We start from the raw sequence: 18,421 nt of genomic DNA on the forward strand, positions 1-18,421 counted from the left end.
CAAGAAAAGATGATGTATACCTGATCAATTACATCTTATTTTAATGATAATCAAGTATTTACTGAGTTCCAATTATGGATGTGGCACTAAAACCAACGCTGTACTCCCCGAGCTCAAGTAATTTGGGGGAAATATTGGATGCAATCTTTCTATTTGTCTATCCATTCTTTATTAAGTCGGTAGGATGGGCCAAACCTCACTCTGCCTTGTTCCTGTTCTCAAGCGCTCTTTAGAGACTCACAATACACATGAGCATAACAAACCTCTAAAAAGCATATTAAAAGTTCTGCAGACTATGTTTAGTCTCGTGTTTCCTAATTTATTTTATCAATGTACCAGTATCTATTATAAAATTACTGATCTTCAGCACAACACCCTGCCTTCAAAGAATTTACAGTACCCCTAGGAAGATACGGCACATGTTCGTGAAAATATAATAAAATATAAGACAGCAAAAATAGTCAGTGCCAAGCTATTTCTGTCAAGAGTTTCACGGAGGAGTAATTCCACCTTTAATCTAATTTGGCTAGAGAAGACTTCAAGTAGGACCTGGAGATAAAAAACAAACATGATTTCATTAGGTAGCGAAAAAGAAACAAAGCATTCTGTGTGAAGAAATGGGAAGAAAATGCCTGGACAGATTAGGCAAAGCGAAGCTACAAACTTGACTAAAATGAAAGACTGAGTAATTACTGGTATCAACGCTGCTGTGCAGCCTCATCCTCACTGTGACAACAGACACACAGCTGTTTTCTCTGCTTCTTTTCTTTCCTTTCCTTCTCATCATCACCTGAATAATCTTCCTAAAACACAGACGCTCTCTCCTCTGAAAATCCTTCAGTATTTCCACCTGCCAGGACAGTGATCCTCAACCCTTCCATCTTTAAGATATGTCACATAAGCTTCACATGTTTAACGGCCCCACGAGCAGATGCGGATTTGGGGGAAGTGTAGGGGCTTTTAAGAAGTAAAGCAAAGAGTGCCACAGATTGAAGGTAGGGCAGATGGAAAATATTCATAAAAGCTTTAAAGCATGTAAATAATGATACTAGCTATTTAAAGATTTCTCCACCCTCCCCCTCAGAAAAATGCCTTATACGTGAAAAAAAAGACTAAATTTTTAACATTAAGTTTTATTCACATTTAGATTTTTTCAAGTTCTTTGATACTATCAATAAAGAGTAAATTTTTATTATTGACCAATAAGCACCAATGAACTCTATTTTTTAATATACATAATATACAGATTTAACATACTATGAACAGCTCTATGAATTTTAGCTGCATTAACTTCATTTGCTTATGGCTGTAAAGCTATAACTTGTGTCATAGTGAAAAGATATTCAAAGCATCATTCTTGTTCAGTTGACTCATGCTTTTTTAAAATCTTTATCTACCTTCTTAAAGATTTAATTATTGACAAAATAATCGTTAAAAAAACACAAGTAACAATAAAATTCAACTGACAAGTCCTACAATAATTCATAACTACCTCTCAACTAAAACAGCAGCAGCTAACTACAGCTATGTCATAGATAAGACAGACTGTTGGTTACGCGGGATTCCTGCGTGTTAGATGTAACTTTACTCCTTTGTCTCTTACTCAAGAGAATACTTTAAAATTCAAGTGAACGAAGGTAATATTTTTAGAATGAAGACATATTCTTTTTAAAAACTAAGTCATTCATAAATGATATTTTAACAATTTATAAATAACAGATTATTTATAACACATCTCACAACCAAGTCCCAAAGATATGACCTGACTACAAGGTTGAAAATTCACTGGCCTAACGGCCAAAGTCCAAATTTCTCAGTATGACATAGAAATAAAGTTGCTCATGACTAACATTTACCTGCCTCTGCAGCTTCACTTCCCACCAATCCCAGATATGTCCCCTTATCCTCCAGCCCTGCAGTTTCACAAAGGCCATTCTTCTTGCCTGAAATGCCTGCCTGCTATAGTTTCACTCCCCGTCATTCCAGGTGACTGACCTTCCTCCTTCAAGGAAGAGCTTAGCAACTCCCAGCCCCAGGAAAAGGATTCTTTCTGCGCCCCTGTTTGCTCTGCCCCCAAGTCTTTCCCTTCCTCCACTCTCAGAATTGCCTGATATTGACCAGGTTGTAACTGTCTACTTGTCTATCTTCATTATAATGTGAACTTGAGAATAAACACTGCTTCTTTTTCTTTGTGCTTTCAGTATCTGTATCTTGCATATAATAGGTACATGACAAAAGTATATTTCATATATTTTATATCAAATAAAATACTATGCATAAGCAAAATATAATACAAAAAAGTTGTGACCAAGAAATCTCCCCAAATGTAATATTACACCTGTCTGATAATCTAAAACATAGTCCTGCTTATTAACTTTTAAACTGAAAAAAAAGCATGAGAAAAAAAATCAACCATTAATTCAATCATTAATCAGATTCAGGTCTTTACCTACATAATACACATGAAACTTATTAACACTGTAAATAACTATGAAAAATTATTTAAAACAATATTTCTTTACCAGCCTTAACATATTATCATTACAACCATTCATTATAAATTATACATTGAAATACATATTCTAAATACGTATTAGAATACATAGTTTATGAATTCAGAATACTCTAAATATATACCTGTAAGAGCTATTTTTTATTTCCTTAAATTAAAAATATACTAGCTATAAATTCAAAATAAAACATTTCATAAATTAGAGTTGCCATGTGATGAAACAACAAAACTCTCCCTAGGGGCCAGCCCAGTGGCGCAGCGGTTAAGTTCGCACATTCCGCTTTGGCGGCCTGGGGTTCGCTGGTTCGGATCCCGGGTGCGGACATGGCACTGCTTGGCAGACCATGCTGTGGTAGGCGTCCCACATATAAAGTAGAGGAAGATGGGCACAGACGTTAGCTCAGGCCCAGTCTTCCTCAGCAAAAAGGAGGATTGGCAGCAGTTAGCTCAGGGCTAATCTTCCTCAAAAAAACAAAACAAAACAAACAAAAAAATTCCCCCTAAAATGACCCAAGGTAACATCACCAGTTACACAATCACTTCTTGATTACTGCAAGTGAGCAGTTCAAGTGACACTGATGTCAACTTGTATCTAACACAAAAAAGCTCAGTTTGCTATCTAAATTGTAATAAGGAACATCACACTTTTTGTGGGGGAGATATTAATCAATGCTATTTGCTGGGATTAAAAATAAGAAGTACACCCTTTTTAAAAATTTCAGCATAGCTTTGCCTACCTGGTTTTTATTTGGCTTTTCCTAGAAGCTGCTTCACTAGCAGTCATCGGTTCAGGAAGAGCTGAGGGAATACAAGAATTCTTGGAAGAAAAAAATAAAACTTTTCATTCAGTTTTTATTTTAATCACAGAAGGCTTCACCTCAGATACCTACAAATCGTTCACATACATTTGCCAGATCTAATCTGCAAATATCACTGCATGTTATACAAACATCACTTTCACATTCATGTTCCACAGAAACCTTTGGAAAATAAACAGAACAATATTACTATATCCATTTTACAAATGGGTAAATCCTGGGTAAAAAGAAGGATTATATTACACTTGTAAATCAATAACTATTTCACACTTTGAAAAAAAGACGCTGTGGCATATTAAGTTAAGTGTTGTTTCTACATAATGCAGACAATTTTCATGACTGCTTGCAAAGTGAAAAACAAGAGCAGACGACCTGACTCACTTGTTTACGCTCTATGTTTGGCTTATAGTAGGCACTCAATAAATCAATAAATGTTTGCTCAATGAAAAGCTAAAAATCCACAGTCAAATGTCAAATAAACCTACTTTCATTATTAGAATGTTAGAACTGCCTGACTTTCAGCTTCAACAGAGAACTGAATAAATACATTGACACAGTAAGGATTTCAAAAACCAAAAGGAAAGGCACCAACTTCCTTCTTTTTTCTCAGTGGGGTGAATTAAGTTATACACAAAGGAAAACCTGTTAAAACAAGACAGGTCAGAATGATTTTTACCAAGTTGAGAATGGCTTAGAATCAGTGATGATTCTAGACCTTTATTAAAATTAGCAGACCTGCCATACACAGTTAACCTGATGTAGTTAAGTACAGTGTGTAGATACTGAATATAATTCAAAGCCTTTGAATAATATTAGCTATTACCAACTCAGCACCTTCCATGGACTAGGCATGGGTTTTACATTTATTACTTGTAATCTTCACAACTACTATGCCTGTTTTATAGAAAAAAGAAGTGGACATTAAGTAACTTCCCAAAATATACAGAATCAGGACAGAAATGAACCCAGGTCTCTCCATATACAATGCCTGTGCGCTTTACACCACAGGTGACCAGGCCTTTTTCAGTTTATAGTCTGCTTAGTGACTTAGTAATTTTTTATGACACTCCTAGGGCCTCCTCCTAAAAGAAATCTAACAGTCCTGTTTGTTTAATAGTTAGGCCCAAACAACTTAATAATAGCAGTTTATGCTGTGTTAGACAGATGTCACTATGTTGCCCTCAAAAATGCAAAATAGCCTCGAGTGCCCCCAAGTCTACTGTAGCTCCCCAGGGCACCTTGGTGCACAGTTTGGCAACTGTGGCTTTATATCAAAAATACTCTTCACAAACACACTATTAGACCATTTGTCATGAAACAACCAACTCTGAAAGTATATATATCACACATGATGATATGGATTTTAAATTCCTATTCTACTTAAAAAACTACTTACATTGATGTTGGAGACTGGACAATCCTTTTTGGCAAATTTAAATGCGAAATAGGACACTTGAAATATATCAGGTCTATGGTCTGGATCTGGTTCAAGCATGAACCCTGCAAGAATAGATCAAAATGTTAGGAAGTTTCACTGAACACAGAAGCTATTTAAGGGCACATTACAAGGATTTACAAAAATATACACACACACACACATTTCTTCTTCCATTCTAAGATTAGTGATGATTCTAGGAAACTTTGTTAATGTTTACAGAAAATATAGAAATTATTTTATACATGAACTTAAAGCATTATCTCAAGCTAAAGACAAATCAGTTATAGAACAGCTCTGCACCAGAAGTATGAATGACAAATATGAACACACAAAATGTGAGTTTAGTGAACACTGGGGAATTATTCAAGAAAGTTCCAGGGCTACAGTAGGGGTCCTTATTTTCACTATTATCTAAAATACCTCTACTAATTTTTCAATGATCCTGAATCATTGAGAAAAGACTAAGTTGTGTGCATTACAACCTATGTAACAAAGTTGTACAGGGTTGACACTATAGTTTTCCAAAAACATGCTTTCTTCCCATACGGATGCTAACGATAGTCACCATAGTTCTGTATTTCAGCATCTTATCCATATCACGTCCAGAAGTATGAGGAGAGTTTTATGGTCCTATCATAAGCAGATTTCACATCAACCTTAAAGCATTGCTTGAAATGCCTGACCTTTTTTCTAACCAAAATGACCACTATCACTTGTCTATTTCTTGGGTGACTTGTTAATTTACAACGTCACAAGAAGGTTGATATTTATATTCAAGTCTATAACTGAAAAACTCATATTTTGTTAAGACATCTCCATGTTCTAACTCTGCTTTACTGATTAACTCTACGTTCCTATAGCCATGTTCAAATCATTTTTAAGCCTATTTGGAATGTAAAATTTATAGCATTAATCAGATAATATTCTGAAATTTGCTAATTAATTATGTATAGAGAGATCAAAGTATATAAAAGGCTAAATTAAAATTATAAATCAAAATGAATTAAATCTTCCCTTCAAATTAAGTAAGATTTGAACAAACAATGTGTAACATGTCCAACAGCATGATAAACTTATTTTGGTTAAAAAAAAAAACAGTTGTTTGGCAAATGACACTAAGCACAAACTTAGAAATTTATTCAAGAGATTCTAAACTCAGTTTTACAAATACTCTGCATGTAATTTGATTTTATATATTTACAAAGGCTAACATATTATCACTTATAAAATTGATTTTTTTATTTTATCACCATAGTTAGACAGAAATAACTAAAAATACTTAATTCTAATATTATTAATTTATATTCAACCTCATTCCAGAAAAGATTTGAGGAATCTACAAGATTTCTTTTATCCTCCAAAATCATATCTTATCTTAATACCAACAGATAGTAAATGTTTTAAAAGAAACAACAGTGCATGATATGAGGATAAATTTAAACAGACTTTTAACAACAAATGTTTATTCATATAATTTTTCAAAACCAAACAGGGGCTGGCCCCATGGCTGAATGGTTAAGTTTCAGCTCTGCTTCGGCCGCCCAGGATTTCGCCAGTTCAGATCCTAGGCGCGGATATGGCACCACTCATCAGGCCACACTGAGGCAGCGTCCCACATAGCACAACCAGAAGGACCCACAACTAAAATATACAACTATGTACTGGGGGGATTTGGGGAGAAAAAGTAGGAAAAAAATCAGTTTAAAAGGTCATGTTTAGCATTTATTTTAATAAAATAGAGTAGGCATTATTAGAGTGCTTTAATGTGGTAAGTATAAGCAGTATTTCATTAACCTTGTTTCATGTGTGCGTGCATGTGTGTGTGGGTGCATGTGTGTATGTACCACCAGGTCATAACTAAAACATATATTTTTACTATGGATCACAGTCAAACAGTTTGAAAAGCACTGTGTTAGGGACCTCTCTCTACTACTATAACTCATTCTTCTTCAGTGATTTGTCTAATTGTTGGACTAGAAAAAAAGAAATAAGTACACACACACACCAATCTCTGATGCTCTTTCTTAGAGAACAATTTATTCTCAGGACATACATGTTCTCTGTGAAACCATATTGTGTAAGTGGCCTGCTTCTGTGAGCAAGTCTATGGTTTTCCAGCATTGCCTATGAATGGGTGTGAGTAAATCGGGGGTTGAATACACATTAACAGGCCCATGTGGCTTCAGATTCAAATTTCATTCTGCTTTATCACTATTATTGTTGACAGTTTTATTATCTGATAAGCTGCTGTGCCCCATGTCTGATTTGGTTCTAAATTCAAAGTGTGAAGAGGCTGAACACCACAGGCAGAACATGGCCACATTTTTATCTCTGAATATTTTTATATTGGATACTATCAGCCATTAAAAAAGAAAAAGAAAAAAAACTCAATAAGGCATCTTTAAGACTTCGATTTAAATAATATAATCTCCCAAACTCTCCAAGAGCCTGGGTTGCAAAATGTACTCCTAGATTACTGAGTAATGTAATCTGGAGCACAGACCATTGTCTCTAATCCAGCTAAACACTGAGGCACATCTACCACGTATGACAACTTCAGTTTTTAAGCAGTTGGTCCAAAGCCATTTCCTCTCACAATAATTAATCCTCAAGTCTCGTGTTTTATTAACTCCTATTTCATGATAATAAAACCATAACATCTAAAAAAACATGCTCTTGAGGGGAAGGAGTGGATTAAAGAATACATAGGTCCAGTTTATCCAAAAATGAATCAAATGATTAAGTTAAAAAAAAAAGAGAGAGACAAGGTAGAAAGCTAGAACACATCCTTGTTTACTCAACTTAAAATAATAATGTGAATCATCATGAGACCATTCCCATCGACCCTGATTCTACTGCAAATACAAAATCGACTTTTAAAAAGTGAGCCACAAGGAAATGAAAGCATACTTCTCTGTTCCTTTTAATTTTATAAATCTTTCTACTGACACAAACACCACTAAAAACAACCTCAGAACATGAAGCAGTCTCAGCACTGAAGTAGTGTACGATGAAACCACCACATTTCCAACTGATCCATCAGACATCTGATTAAAAAACACCGTCTGAGGCAGCTGAATTAGTTACATTTATAATAATTTTGCATAGGAAAGCACAATATCTATTATTCCAATAAAAAGAGTAGCTAAAGGAGCTTTTAGGAGCTACTGCTGCTGGAAGGTCAATTATGGTTTCATCAAGACTCAAGCCAAAAATTAAATAAAGTATTTCCCCTTCAAGTTACACAAAATGATGAATCCATGACTGGGCGCAAGTAAAAGCTAAACCAGCATCTCTGATCTAACAGCTCAACAAAATACTTTGGACAGGAGTCTCAAAAGAATTTTCCTCCTTAAAATTTTGTTAAATTTTCTTCCTTCCATAAAGATACTTTTTCTCTCCCACAGATTTCCAGTTATTACACTTACAGTAATCTGTCTGAAAAGAGAAACACCCACTCTAATTTTGCAACCTAAATATTTCAAGCATTAACTTGTTATTTTTATCTGTTAACCCATTAAGATTATTATTAGAAACTTACATGTTAGGTATACATGTCCTTATTCTATGGAATGTTGAAATGAAACCAAACTGAAAAGCTAATATAATAAATGTGTTCAGTCATAAAGAAAACACTACATGTCACTATAAATATGCCGGATAGTATATCTGAGATAGTCCTGGTAGCTGTCTCTGTAAGTTATTGATCAGAGCTCTCTCTCTACATCTCCCCAAGTGGTAACCCAGAGCCAATGACTGAAAACCTCCAAGGAAATCCAATCTTAATATTTGATTTCTTTTCCAACATACATTAAAATGTCAGATTTTCTCCAAAAATAATATAGGAGAAGAGAGTAGGTAAGGGTGAAGATGAAAAGAGATTGGCCATGAGTTGATAGTCACTGAAGCTAGGTAAGAGGTACGTGATAATTCACTGCACTGCATTGTTCTGCCTATATTTGTATATATTTTTAATTTCTGTAATAAATTTTAAGTGTATTGAAAACAAGCAAGCAAGCTCCTGGTTTCCCACAAAAAATAAATATTAAAACAAATTTATTTATTATTCAAAAAAACATTAAATAACAAGAGATGGCGAGGATGTGAAAAAAAAGGGAACCCTTGTGCTCTGCTGGTGGGAATGTAAACTGTGCAGCCACTATAGAAAAAGGCACGGAGGTCCCTCAAAAAGTTAAAAATAGAACTACCATATAACCCAGCAATTCCACTTTTGGTTATTTATACAAAGGAAATGAAAACACTAACTCGAAAGAATATCTGCGCCCCCATGTTCACTGCAGCACTATTCACAATAGCCAAGAGATGCAAACAACCTAAGTGTCCATCGATGGATGGATGGATAAAGAAGATGTGACATATAGGTAGGTAGGTAGGTAGGTAGACAGATAGATAAATAGGTAGGTAGGTAGGTAGATAGAAAGAAAAATAGACAGACAGACAGATATCACTCACACTCACTCTCACACACACACACACACACACACACACACACAAACACTCACTCACAATGGAATATTATTCAGCCATAAAAAAGAAAGAAATCTTGCCATTAGCAACAACATGGATGGACCTGAGGGCATTATGCTAAGGGAAATAAGTTGGACAGAGAAAGATAAATACCATATGATCTCACTTACATGTGGAATCTATTTTTTTAAAAAACGAACTCATAGATACAGAGAACAGACTGGTGGTTGACTGAAGCAGGGGTGGAAGATGGGCAAAATGGGTGAAGGTGATCAAAAGGTACAAACTTTCCAGTTTTAAACTAAATAGGTCCTGGGGATGTAATGTACAGCATGGTGACAGTTAATAATACTGTACTGTATATTTGAAAGTTGCTAAGAAAGTAGATCTTACAAGTTCTCATCATAAGAAAAAAAAGTGTAACTATGTGAGGTGATGGATGTTAACTAGACTCACTGTGGTGATCATTTCCCAGTATACACATAGATTATGTTATATATCTGGAAATAATGTTATATGTCAATTATATTTCATTAAAAATAAATAAATAAATTTAAACCCAAAAGATGAGCTGCTAAGAGCTAAGATACAGAACCATAACAGCAACAGTAAGTGAGCAGACCCAAAAGCAAGAAAAACAAAGCTTTCCCTGCTGTTCATTATGAAGCACTACATCACTGCACAAAGTAAGAGATGAGAAAAATAATCTTAGTAGTTACATTTAACAGGATATTCTGGAAAATACAACTTATGGTAAGCCTTCGATAGAGCCACTATTAATCCACAAAATCAAGTTCTGCTTCAAAGCATCCAAAGAAATCTCTGCAGGGAAATTACATCCTAATGGATACCTGCATGCCCTACCCCTTACCCAGAAAATCAGAAACTAGGTTAGCTCAGAAAGAATTAGAATAATGATATCGGTAGCAGTGGTAGTTATTGTAGTAGTAATGATAGTATTAAAGACTATCTCTCACTGAGCACCTACACACACTAAGCACTTTTCATAATTCATTTAATTTTCACAATAATCCTAAGAGGTAGGTACTTTCAGTACGCTCTTTTAGAAATGAGATTGAGATAAATGGAGGTGCCCAATGTTCGGTACCAAATTAGTGAGAGAACAGATACAAGCCATGGCCCTTTGGCTCCAGAGGTCTTGTTCTTAATCTCTGCAATACATTTCCTTAACCGCCTTCCAACACAGGAGCTGAAAGAAAGCTGAGGCAGCCAGCCTTCTGGTCGCTCATCATAACTATTCAGAAATCCTCTTAGTTCTGCTTCTCATTCTCCTCTAAAAGTTCTCTTAATTTCTTTTCAACTCTTAAATCCATAAAAGGAAAGTGCTTCCTTCCTGACCCCTCAATCCACCTCCATCACTTGGAAAAGCTAACAGAAGCTAAGAAGAAAAATTCTAAATAATTGACTCTCCTACTTTTAAGAAGAAAAGTCTGCAGGGAAGTATGATGAAATTAATAGTTAAACTGAGCTTTAAGGACAGTAGGTAATAACTACCCTCGGCCAAATCAGTGATAATCAAAAGTATATTCAAATACTTATGTAACCACAAATCACACAGTTTTAACAAAGATTACACATGGTTATTTCATTTTCAAAAATCCTGAGTCATATAAAATAGATGCAAGCAGCATTAGTAAAACTGTTAATGCTAAAAAGATATGTCTCTTTAATGCTTTATCTTATATTAATATGTGGGAGCAACTACACTGCATGAATAGACAACTGGCAATGAAAAGTTTCACTTTCAGAAACTGTGAGCACAGCTAGGCAATTCTTGATTTTCTGAATGTAGGATTTATTTGAAAGTAATGTAAATCACTAATTATATATTATAAAAGCAGAGGAACCTAAACAGGATGGTGGGAAACAGGCAAGATCACATGTGAAAAATGTAATCAAAATTGCAAAGAATCTAAATGTTTTCTAGAAAAATCACACATATGTTCTAATTTTTAAAAATCTCTACTTCATTAAGCTTTTACTAAAGACAATATTTAAAAAGAAAAGTGCGTTAAAACCCTTTGAGAGGCGATAAATTCAACATTTACTTGAATGCTTTTATTTTACTTAACCTTTTTTTAAAATTTCTGCCTAGCTGTCAGAAATAAGTTCAAAGACATTAATACATGGTCAAATTTATAGTAACATTGATAAAAACTAAAATCTGTACATTTATTGACAAAGAAAGGAAGCATATGATGCACAATAAAGCATCAATGACTAGAGCCCAATTAGATCCTAAAATTATCAATAGTGTTGAGCTTTTCCACCTTTCCATTACACACACATACCTACACACAAATACACCAAGAAGAAAAAAACCCATACTTAACCTAAGAAATTAAGATCTTATTACTATAAGCAAATTAAATCACAAGTTAGGGTACCATACTGTCCAGTCTCTCATTCAGTGTGACCCAATGAGAATATTCAGAGTTTCTAAGACATTGCAAGATCCCCAACAAAATCCTCAGTTCAATTGTGCTTAAAACATTTTACTTAGCAACAAAAGAGTGTCACAGTTACAATGATTTACAAGGGCTTCAATAAAAGGTTAAACTTCAATTAGCCAGAACACACAGCAGGCAAAGTAAATTCCTCAGGGGGCTGGCCTGGTGGCATAGTAGTTAAGTTCATGTGCTCTGCTTCAGCAGCCCAGGGTTCGCGACGCGGGTTTGGATCCCAAGCACACACCTAGACACCACTCATCAAGCCATGCTGTGGTGGCATCCCATATACAAAATAGAGGAAGACTGACACAGGTGTTAGCTCAGCAACAGTCTCCCTCAAGCAAAAAGAGGAAGATTGGCAACAGATGTTAGCACAGGGCCAATCTTCCTCACCAAAAAAGAAAAGAAAAGAAAAGAAAAACAAAGTAAATTTCTCAACCTAATCTTTGAGCATCCCAGTTAATCAGAGTTCTTTCATGCTTCTGGTGCCTGAATTTTTGGACAATGAAAAGGAATACACCCGGATAAGATAAAGTGGGTTATGAGTCTAATGTTTATTCAAATATACCCTAAACATATGTTTGCTCTTTAAAAAAAATTTCACATTCTGCAAAATGGCAGGCTACAAATAGGGCTGATGGGAAAAACAGAGTTGGGACAGATCACTGAAAAACTATATAACTTTGTCACCAAGCACTGACAAAAACATCAGTTGGTACCTGGGAAGGTAACTTGGACAGCACAGACAAGTGGCTTAATTTGGCTGGAAGCTGCCACAAGGATATAAAGACACATCAAAACAAGGCTGAGAGGTGCTCAACCAATGAAGATAAAAGTGGAATTCTGAGCCAGTGGGGGTGCTATTCAGGGGGTCATCCACTGGTAGGGAGCCACACAAAACGAGAGAGGTAGATCTCTCTCTCCCCGGGAAGAAAATCCCAGTACAAGCACTCATATTTAATGTTCTCCAATTAAAGCCAACAGTGTTCACGCTGGCAGTGCAGCGGCCAAGCTTAGGGCTATTTCCTTTCCTCTGTTAAGTTTAACACCACCCCCGCCCCAATGGTTCCCCTTGTCTAGGAAAAACATTCCGCATAAAGTAATGTGATTTTTGTGTTCAACTGACATAATTCTCCAATTTCCAACGTGTATGAGCAAATCCACGTTACAGAAATAAAAAGACCATGCTTTAAATAAGTTTGCAAAGTGAGGCTAGATATCCTTTTATGCTCCATTTTCTTTTGACCATTTTTATTTTGGAGTGCTTGCCCTTTTCTTTTTGATTTATATGAGCTTCATAAATTACAAAAGTTAGCCTTTTTCAAATGCCTAACAAATATTTTTTTCCAATTTATCATTTGACTTTATGCTGGCCATGGGTTTAGGGGGACTTTTAATGGTTTAAATTCATATGTTAATAAACTCATCTTTTCTTTTCTAGTTCCTGAGATTTAATGCCTAACTTATACATTACCCATTGCAGTGTTACAAATAAATTCAGATATATTTTCTTCAAGTACATGTGTTTTATTTTTAGTATTTAAGTCTTTCATTTATCTGAAATTTTAGCAAAAAGTTTGAGGCAGAGATTCAGCTGACTTTTTGTCCACAGACGGCTAATCCATTTTTGTATTTCCATCTCTTTTTCCACACTGAGTTGAACTGCTATCTTTATCACACAAAACATCAAATATATTTAGATTGACTCTCTTTTCTATTGCATTGATCTATGTAGCTGAAGGCTATGACAGGGGATAATTAAAATGAAAAAGAAACAGAATAGAAATGCTAGAAACAATTTAAACAGTGCTGAGAGGTACTGTTTAAATGCTGCGGCTTCCTAATATATTTTAACATCTGATGGTCCTCCCCCTGGCCCGATATCATCTTTTTCAGAAATTTTCACCATGTATATACATAAAAAACTAAATTACAGTATCTATCAAAAGGAAGAAAAGAATCTTCAAGAAGGCTGGGAGGAACACTAAGGTGTTCTTTTGGAATCAACAGCCCACAGGACTACTCCTTCTAATACTACTACACTTGGATTGCTTTGCGATAACCGTTTTACAATCAATAAAGAATAGATATTAAAAAGGATGGCCAAATAAGCTACAATCTAAGATTAGCAATACTTTTATCCAAACAAGCAACAGATCTGGATATTTGGATTTCAAAAGTAGAAAGACTAAATAATTAAATGTTATGTTGTAAGTTTTTCCAGAAATTCCAGTTTCCTTAATTACATAACCTCTGTGTTCTACAAAAGCTTATCTAAGGCCTTAAAAATATCCACGTACTAATCAGTAATTAGGCTGCTTTTACTCCTCTAAAAGTCTTATCAACATCTTTTTAAATGTTTTTATTTACTACAGTTTCACAAAATCATACTGTATAAAATTAGAAGACTAGGTTAGGTAAAGGAATGTAAACAGCAGGCACTAAGTACAATATATTATAATTTTTCCGAGTACTTACTTATTAAGCAATGTATGTTATGGGAGTAACGAGAATTGTCTGGGATGGTGAAGCTGCCATCGCAGATAGCAACCTGACTCTCACCAAAAGGAAGAGTGAAGAAGCAGAGTTTATACAGTAAACAGCCCAGGGCCTGTAAAACAAAAAAGCATGAACATTATCAGAACTCAAGCAATCAACTTAACCACGAGATAAAAAGACCCCCAAATCAAAAACTAAATGCGTTATTTAAAAAAAGCCCTGTTTCTATACTGGACCAATCTTTTCACAAATTACTGCTTACACAAATTAATGTGCTTAATTTTTAAAAAGACATTTAACTTAATATTTCCGTTTTTTTCTATCATATCTGTGGCAAGTTGGCTGAATTAATGCTATCACAAAACTCTAGATCATGAATGATATAACTAAGATTAAAAGTGGCTGGTTCCTTTTGGGAAAAAAAATTGTATTCTTATTCTTCTACAAGGAAAATATATACAGTAACGTGTCCCTTAACAACAGGGGTATGTTCTAAGAAATGCGTCGTTAGGCGACTGAGCGCGATCAGATGCACTTACACAAACCTAGATGGTTTAGCCTACTACACATGGAGGCTACAGGTACTAATCTCACGGGCTCACTGTCATATATGCAGCCCATCATTGACTGAAACGTTGTTATGCAGCGCACGACCGTATTTGGTATATAACTAACATATAACAAAGAAAATAAGCACAAGGCTCCTTCTAGCAGCATTTTTTATAAATTCACTGTAAAACATGTTTTAAAATCCTGAGATTCCAAATCTGAGTTAGCCAGCACAGTTAAATTTATCAGACAACCGTCAATACCTTTTAATTGATTATTCACTAAACACATGTCATTGTTTCATATTATAAAAATTAGTCCTCATTTTCTGTGTATAATCCTATCATTTTTATTCTACGTTCTACTAATCAAGTTTGTACCTGGGTAATCTATATTAAAATTCAAAAAGGAAGGGCTCTGTCTGCTTCACTTTCATGGCTCCATAGACATCATGGCACTAATCAGTCTACTTGTGGACAACGAAGACAAAATACTCTAAAACACAAATTACATCTGGAAAAGTAGCATAAGAAATTTCTAGCTAAGCTGCTAACACCACAAACCTGAGAAGTAGTAATAAAATGTGATTTTAGGCTTAAGAAATCACTATGTTATTACAACAAGTGTCATCTATACGCCTTAAGAGTATAAGCGGCATTTCTCATTCTAAACAGATTGTATAAAATTATCCAATAGTTTGTATACAATTATATCAGCAATACTAAAACTGGGCCTCACTACCTAAAAATTAGCAAATCAGCTTTCCTTTGTTGGATTTTCTCTACATATCAACTTAGCAAATGCAACTAACAAATATACTAATTTTATTAATACTACGAAGATTACAACATACAGAAATACCTTTGTGAGTTCAATATTAATTTACAAAACATTATTTTCCAAATTATAACATATAATATATATTATATATAATATATATAATGAAAAAAGTTTAAAGGCCTAAAAATTTCAACATATTAGTTCAAAACATTATTGGGTTATTTATTATGTGACTAACAGAATTTTAAAGATTCTGAATAGAAATAACCAGTTCAATGTGGCTTAAAAAATATTTATGATGCTCTTTTCTATAAGGAAGATATTTTCAGCATTTTTGCGGCAAATTGAACATAAGGCTCCCTAACAGCACTACAAAAATACTATTAATGGTATAACATCTGCATTAAACTATACCTTTCTACTGCCCAGAGGACAGTCTAAGCCAAGTAAATCAGCATTTTAGCCAGTTTTATCTTATCAATCAAATCTTTAGTAATGTGTCCTGTGTTAGAGTAAATGTAGGAGTTGCCAGATAACAATTTTAGATAGCAATGCCGTATACTCAAAAAACATAAATCTAAAATTCTCTGGTTCACATAGTGTGAACACAATGAGGTGTCCCAATTTTTCCACACCAAAGGCATTTCCCTCTTTATCAATTTGATAGAATGAGAACTGTTCAGGAAACAGGAGGGAACAAATGACCTGATTTTGAAAGCTGAGTCTCATCATCTTCAATTTTTCTCATTAAACGGTAACATCAAGGATCTCTCACTGAATTTCCTAATGCTTAATAAAATCAGCATCCTCAATCTCAGGATAAAAATTACCTACAATGGAAACTTCCAAGCAAAAAAAATTTTCTTCCCCAAATATAAGGTACTAAATAAATACTTTAACACGAATATCATAACTGTCTGAATCCTGAAACTATACTATCCTGAAACAGGATCAGAAATATAATTCTTAACCAATATGAATGGAATATTTTTTCCAGATATTCTTTAATTCATACCTAAAATGTTGTTGTATACTTCTGTTTCACCTGAGCTAAGACAAGCATAAAAATGGCATCATGGAAATTAAAATTCTAACTCTGTCAAGCATATAAACATAGACTCTATTTTCTGATTATTTTTCTTGCTTTTTTTAACTCTTTGAGTATCTATTTGTAATTCCATAGCTATACCCAGTTATCCAATATAGAAATACTACCTGATATTCTAATTACAAATGGTATTAATTTTAAACTTATCACTGGCAACTTAGTATGCTGCCTGGCATGCATACTAAATCTGGTGAAAAATGAACCAAAAAAAGGATTCCTTCCTTTTTGTTAATATATTGGGTAATAATCGTATGCTAGGAGATTAATTTTTTTTTTAATCAACCTTTGAGGATCTCAAAGCTGTAGTGAAGTTATGATGTCTGTCTTTCCTCTGCTGTTGAAATATTCTTTTAGGCAATACGGATTTCAAAAACACTCACAAAATTAGGCCAGAAATGATTTCCACAGCGACCTCTTCTAAAACCTTCATTTTATAAATTAAGACCCAATTGAATTTACTTTCTACACTACATACTATAAGCCATAATGAGTCAAATGTTGATGCTGAGGAAAGCAAACTGAGTTTGACTTATAGAAGGTGGTGATATATAAGCAGTATCAAATTTACTAAATCAAACATACTTATGGTTTGATTCAATTATGTATACAGGTAAAAATTTAAGTACCACAAGATTTAAGAATCACTGTTTAGTGAAAAAGTACGTATTATGGAGACTAATGAAAAGATATCAAAGATATTCTTTTTTATTACCTTGTGAAAACATTTGGTATCCCAACCCTTACTAGAGAAGGCCAGGAGAAGACAACCAAGGAGATATTATGGTTTAAAAACAAAATAAAATGACTTTGCTTGTAAACTCTAGAACTATTTCCAAAGGAATTTTTTCCATCCCTAATATGTTCATTAGTGGTAGATATGGCTAAACATTTGTTGAATTTATATGAATTCACAATTAAAATAGAGTTTCCTGCTAGTTTATTAAATACAGTCAAAACATATTTTATTTATGAAATAAGTTCTTAAGAAGTACTGACATTCTAACATAAAGTTCAACTAATAGAAATATGATCTACCTCAATAATTCAATCCAGATATATATGCTAAATGATAAAGAATTTCAAAATAGAGAAATTAGTCATTGGTATGTTTATAATTAGCAAAAAAGTTTTACTCATGTTAGTTTCCATTTAAAAGATCCTAAAATACCCCAGAAAATTGTCAGTGTAATTACTTAAGAGTTATGGCCAGCTTTTTCATACTGTAATCAACCAAAATTCCACTCAATCAAAAAGATGTTAACACTCATATATAATCTAAATTCCAAAAAATACTGTGGTAAAAAGTTACATTATATGGAAGTCCTTTATTTGCTTTTTTATACCTAAGCTTTCCATTTCAGGATTAAGAAGATAAAATGTTCTAATATTTTTCTTCTCCTGAATATGAAGCTCTCTTGTACACCATTCTCTTCTACTCATTAGGAAATACCTTTTGGGGGACAGAAGGAAAGTAATCAACTGAACTCATATCTTTTAAATTTGGTTAGAGAAAATGTCAGCCTTCCTTGGCCTTACCCAGATATCAGCCTTGGTGGTGATGGGTTTCCCTCCATAAAGGTTGATCATTTCAGGGGCTCTGTATGACAGAGTTGTATACCTGGCAGTAAATAAGTGAAACGGAGTGGAGATATAAAAAAAAAAAAAAAAAGACAGATACTACAATGCTTCTACATAAAATACTACAAAAAACTTTCATGTTCAATAACGTTATTTAGAGATAATACTATTTTTAAAAGC

General features: G+C 34.1%; 1 protein-coding gene across 3 annotated transcripts in view; it reads right to left on the reverse strand.

The window, feature by feature from the left end:
- The window catches only part of BMP2K (BMP2 inducible kinase), a 117,056-nt gene that overhangs the window by 35,613 nt on the left and 63,022 nt on the right, over positions 1–18,421 (reverse strand). For all 3 annotated transcript variants that reach the window (XM_046656328.1, XM_046656327.1, XM_046656329.1), the window contains exons 6-9: positions 18,200–18,281; positions 14,206–14,338; positions 4,727–4,830; positions 3,250–3,329 (exon numbers count right to left, since the gene is read on the reverse strand). In XM_046656328.1, coding sequence (XP_046512284.1) covers positions 3,250–3,329; positions 4,727–4,830; positions 14,206–14,338; positions 18,200–18,281 — 399 coding nt within the window. The remainder of the gene's footprint in view (positions 1–3,249; positions 3,330–4,726; positions 4,831–14,205; positions 14,339–18,199; positions 18,282–18,421) is intronic.

This window comes from Equus quagga, chromosome 3, assembly GCF_021613505.1.
Source record: "Equus quagga isolate Etosha38 chromosome 3, UCLA_HA_Equagga_1.0, whole genome shotgun sequence".
Classification (NCBI taxonomy): domain Eukaryota; kingdom Metazoa; phylum Chordata; class Mammalia; order Perissodactyla; family Equidae; genus Equus; species Equus quagga.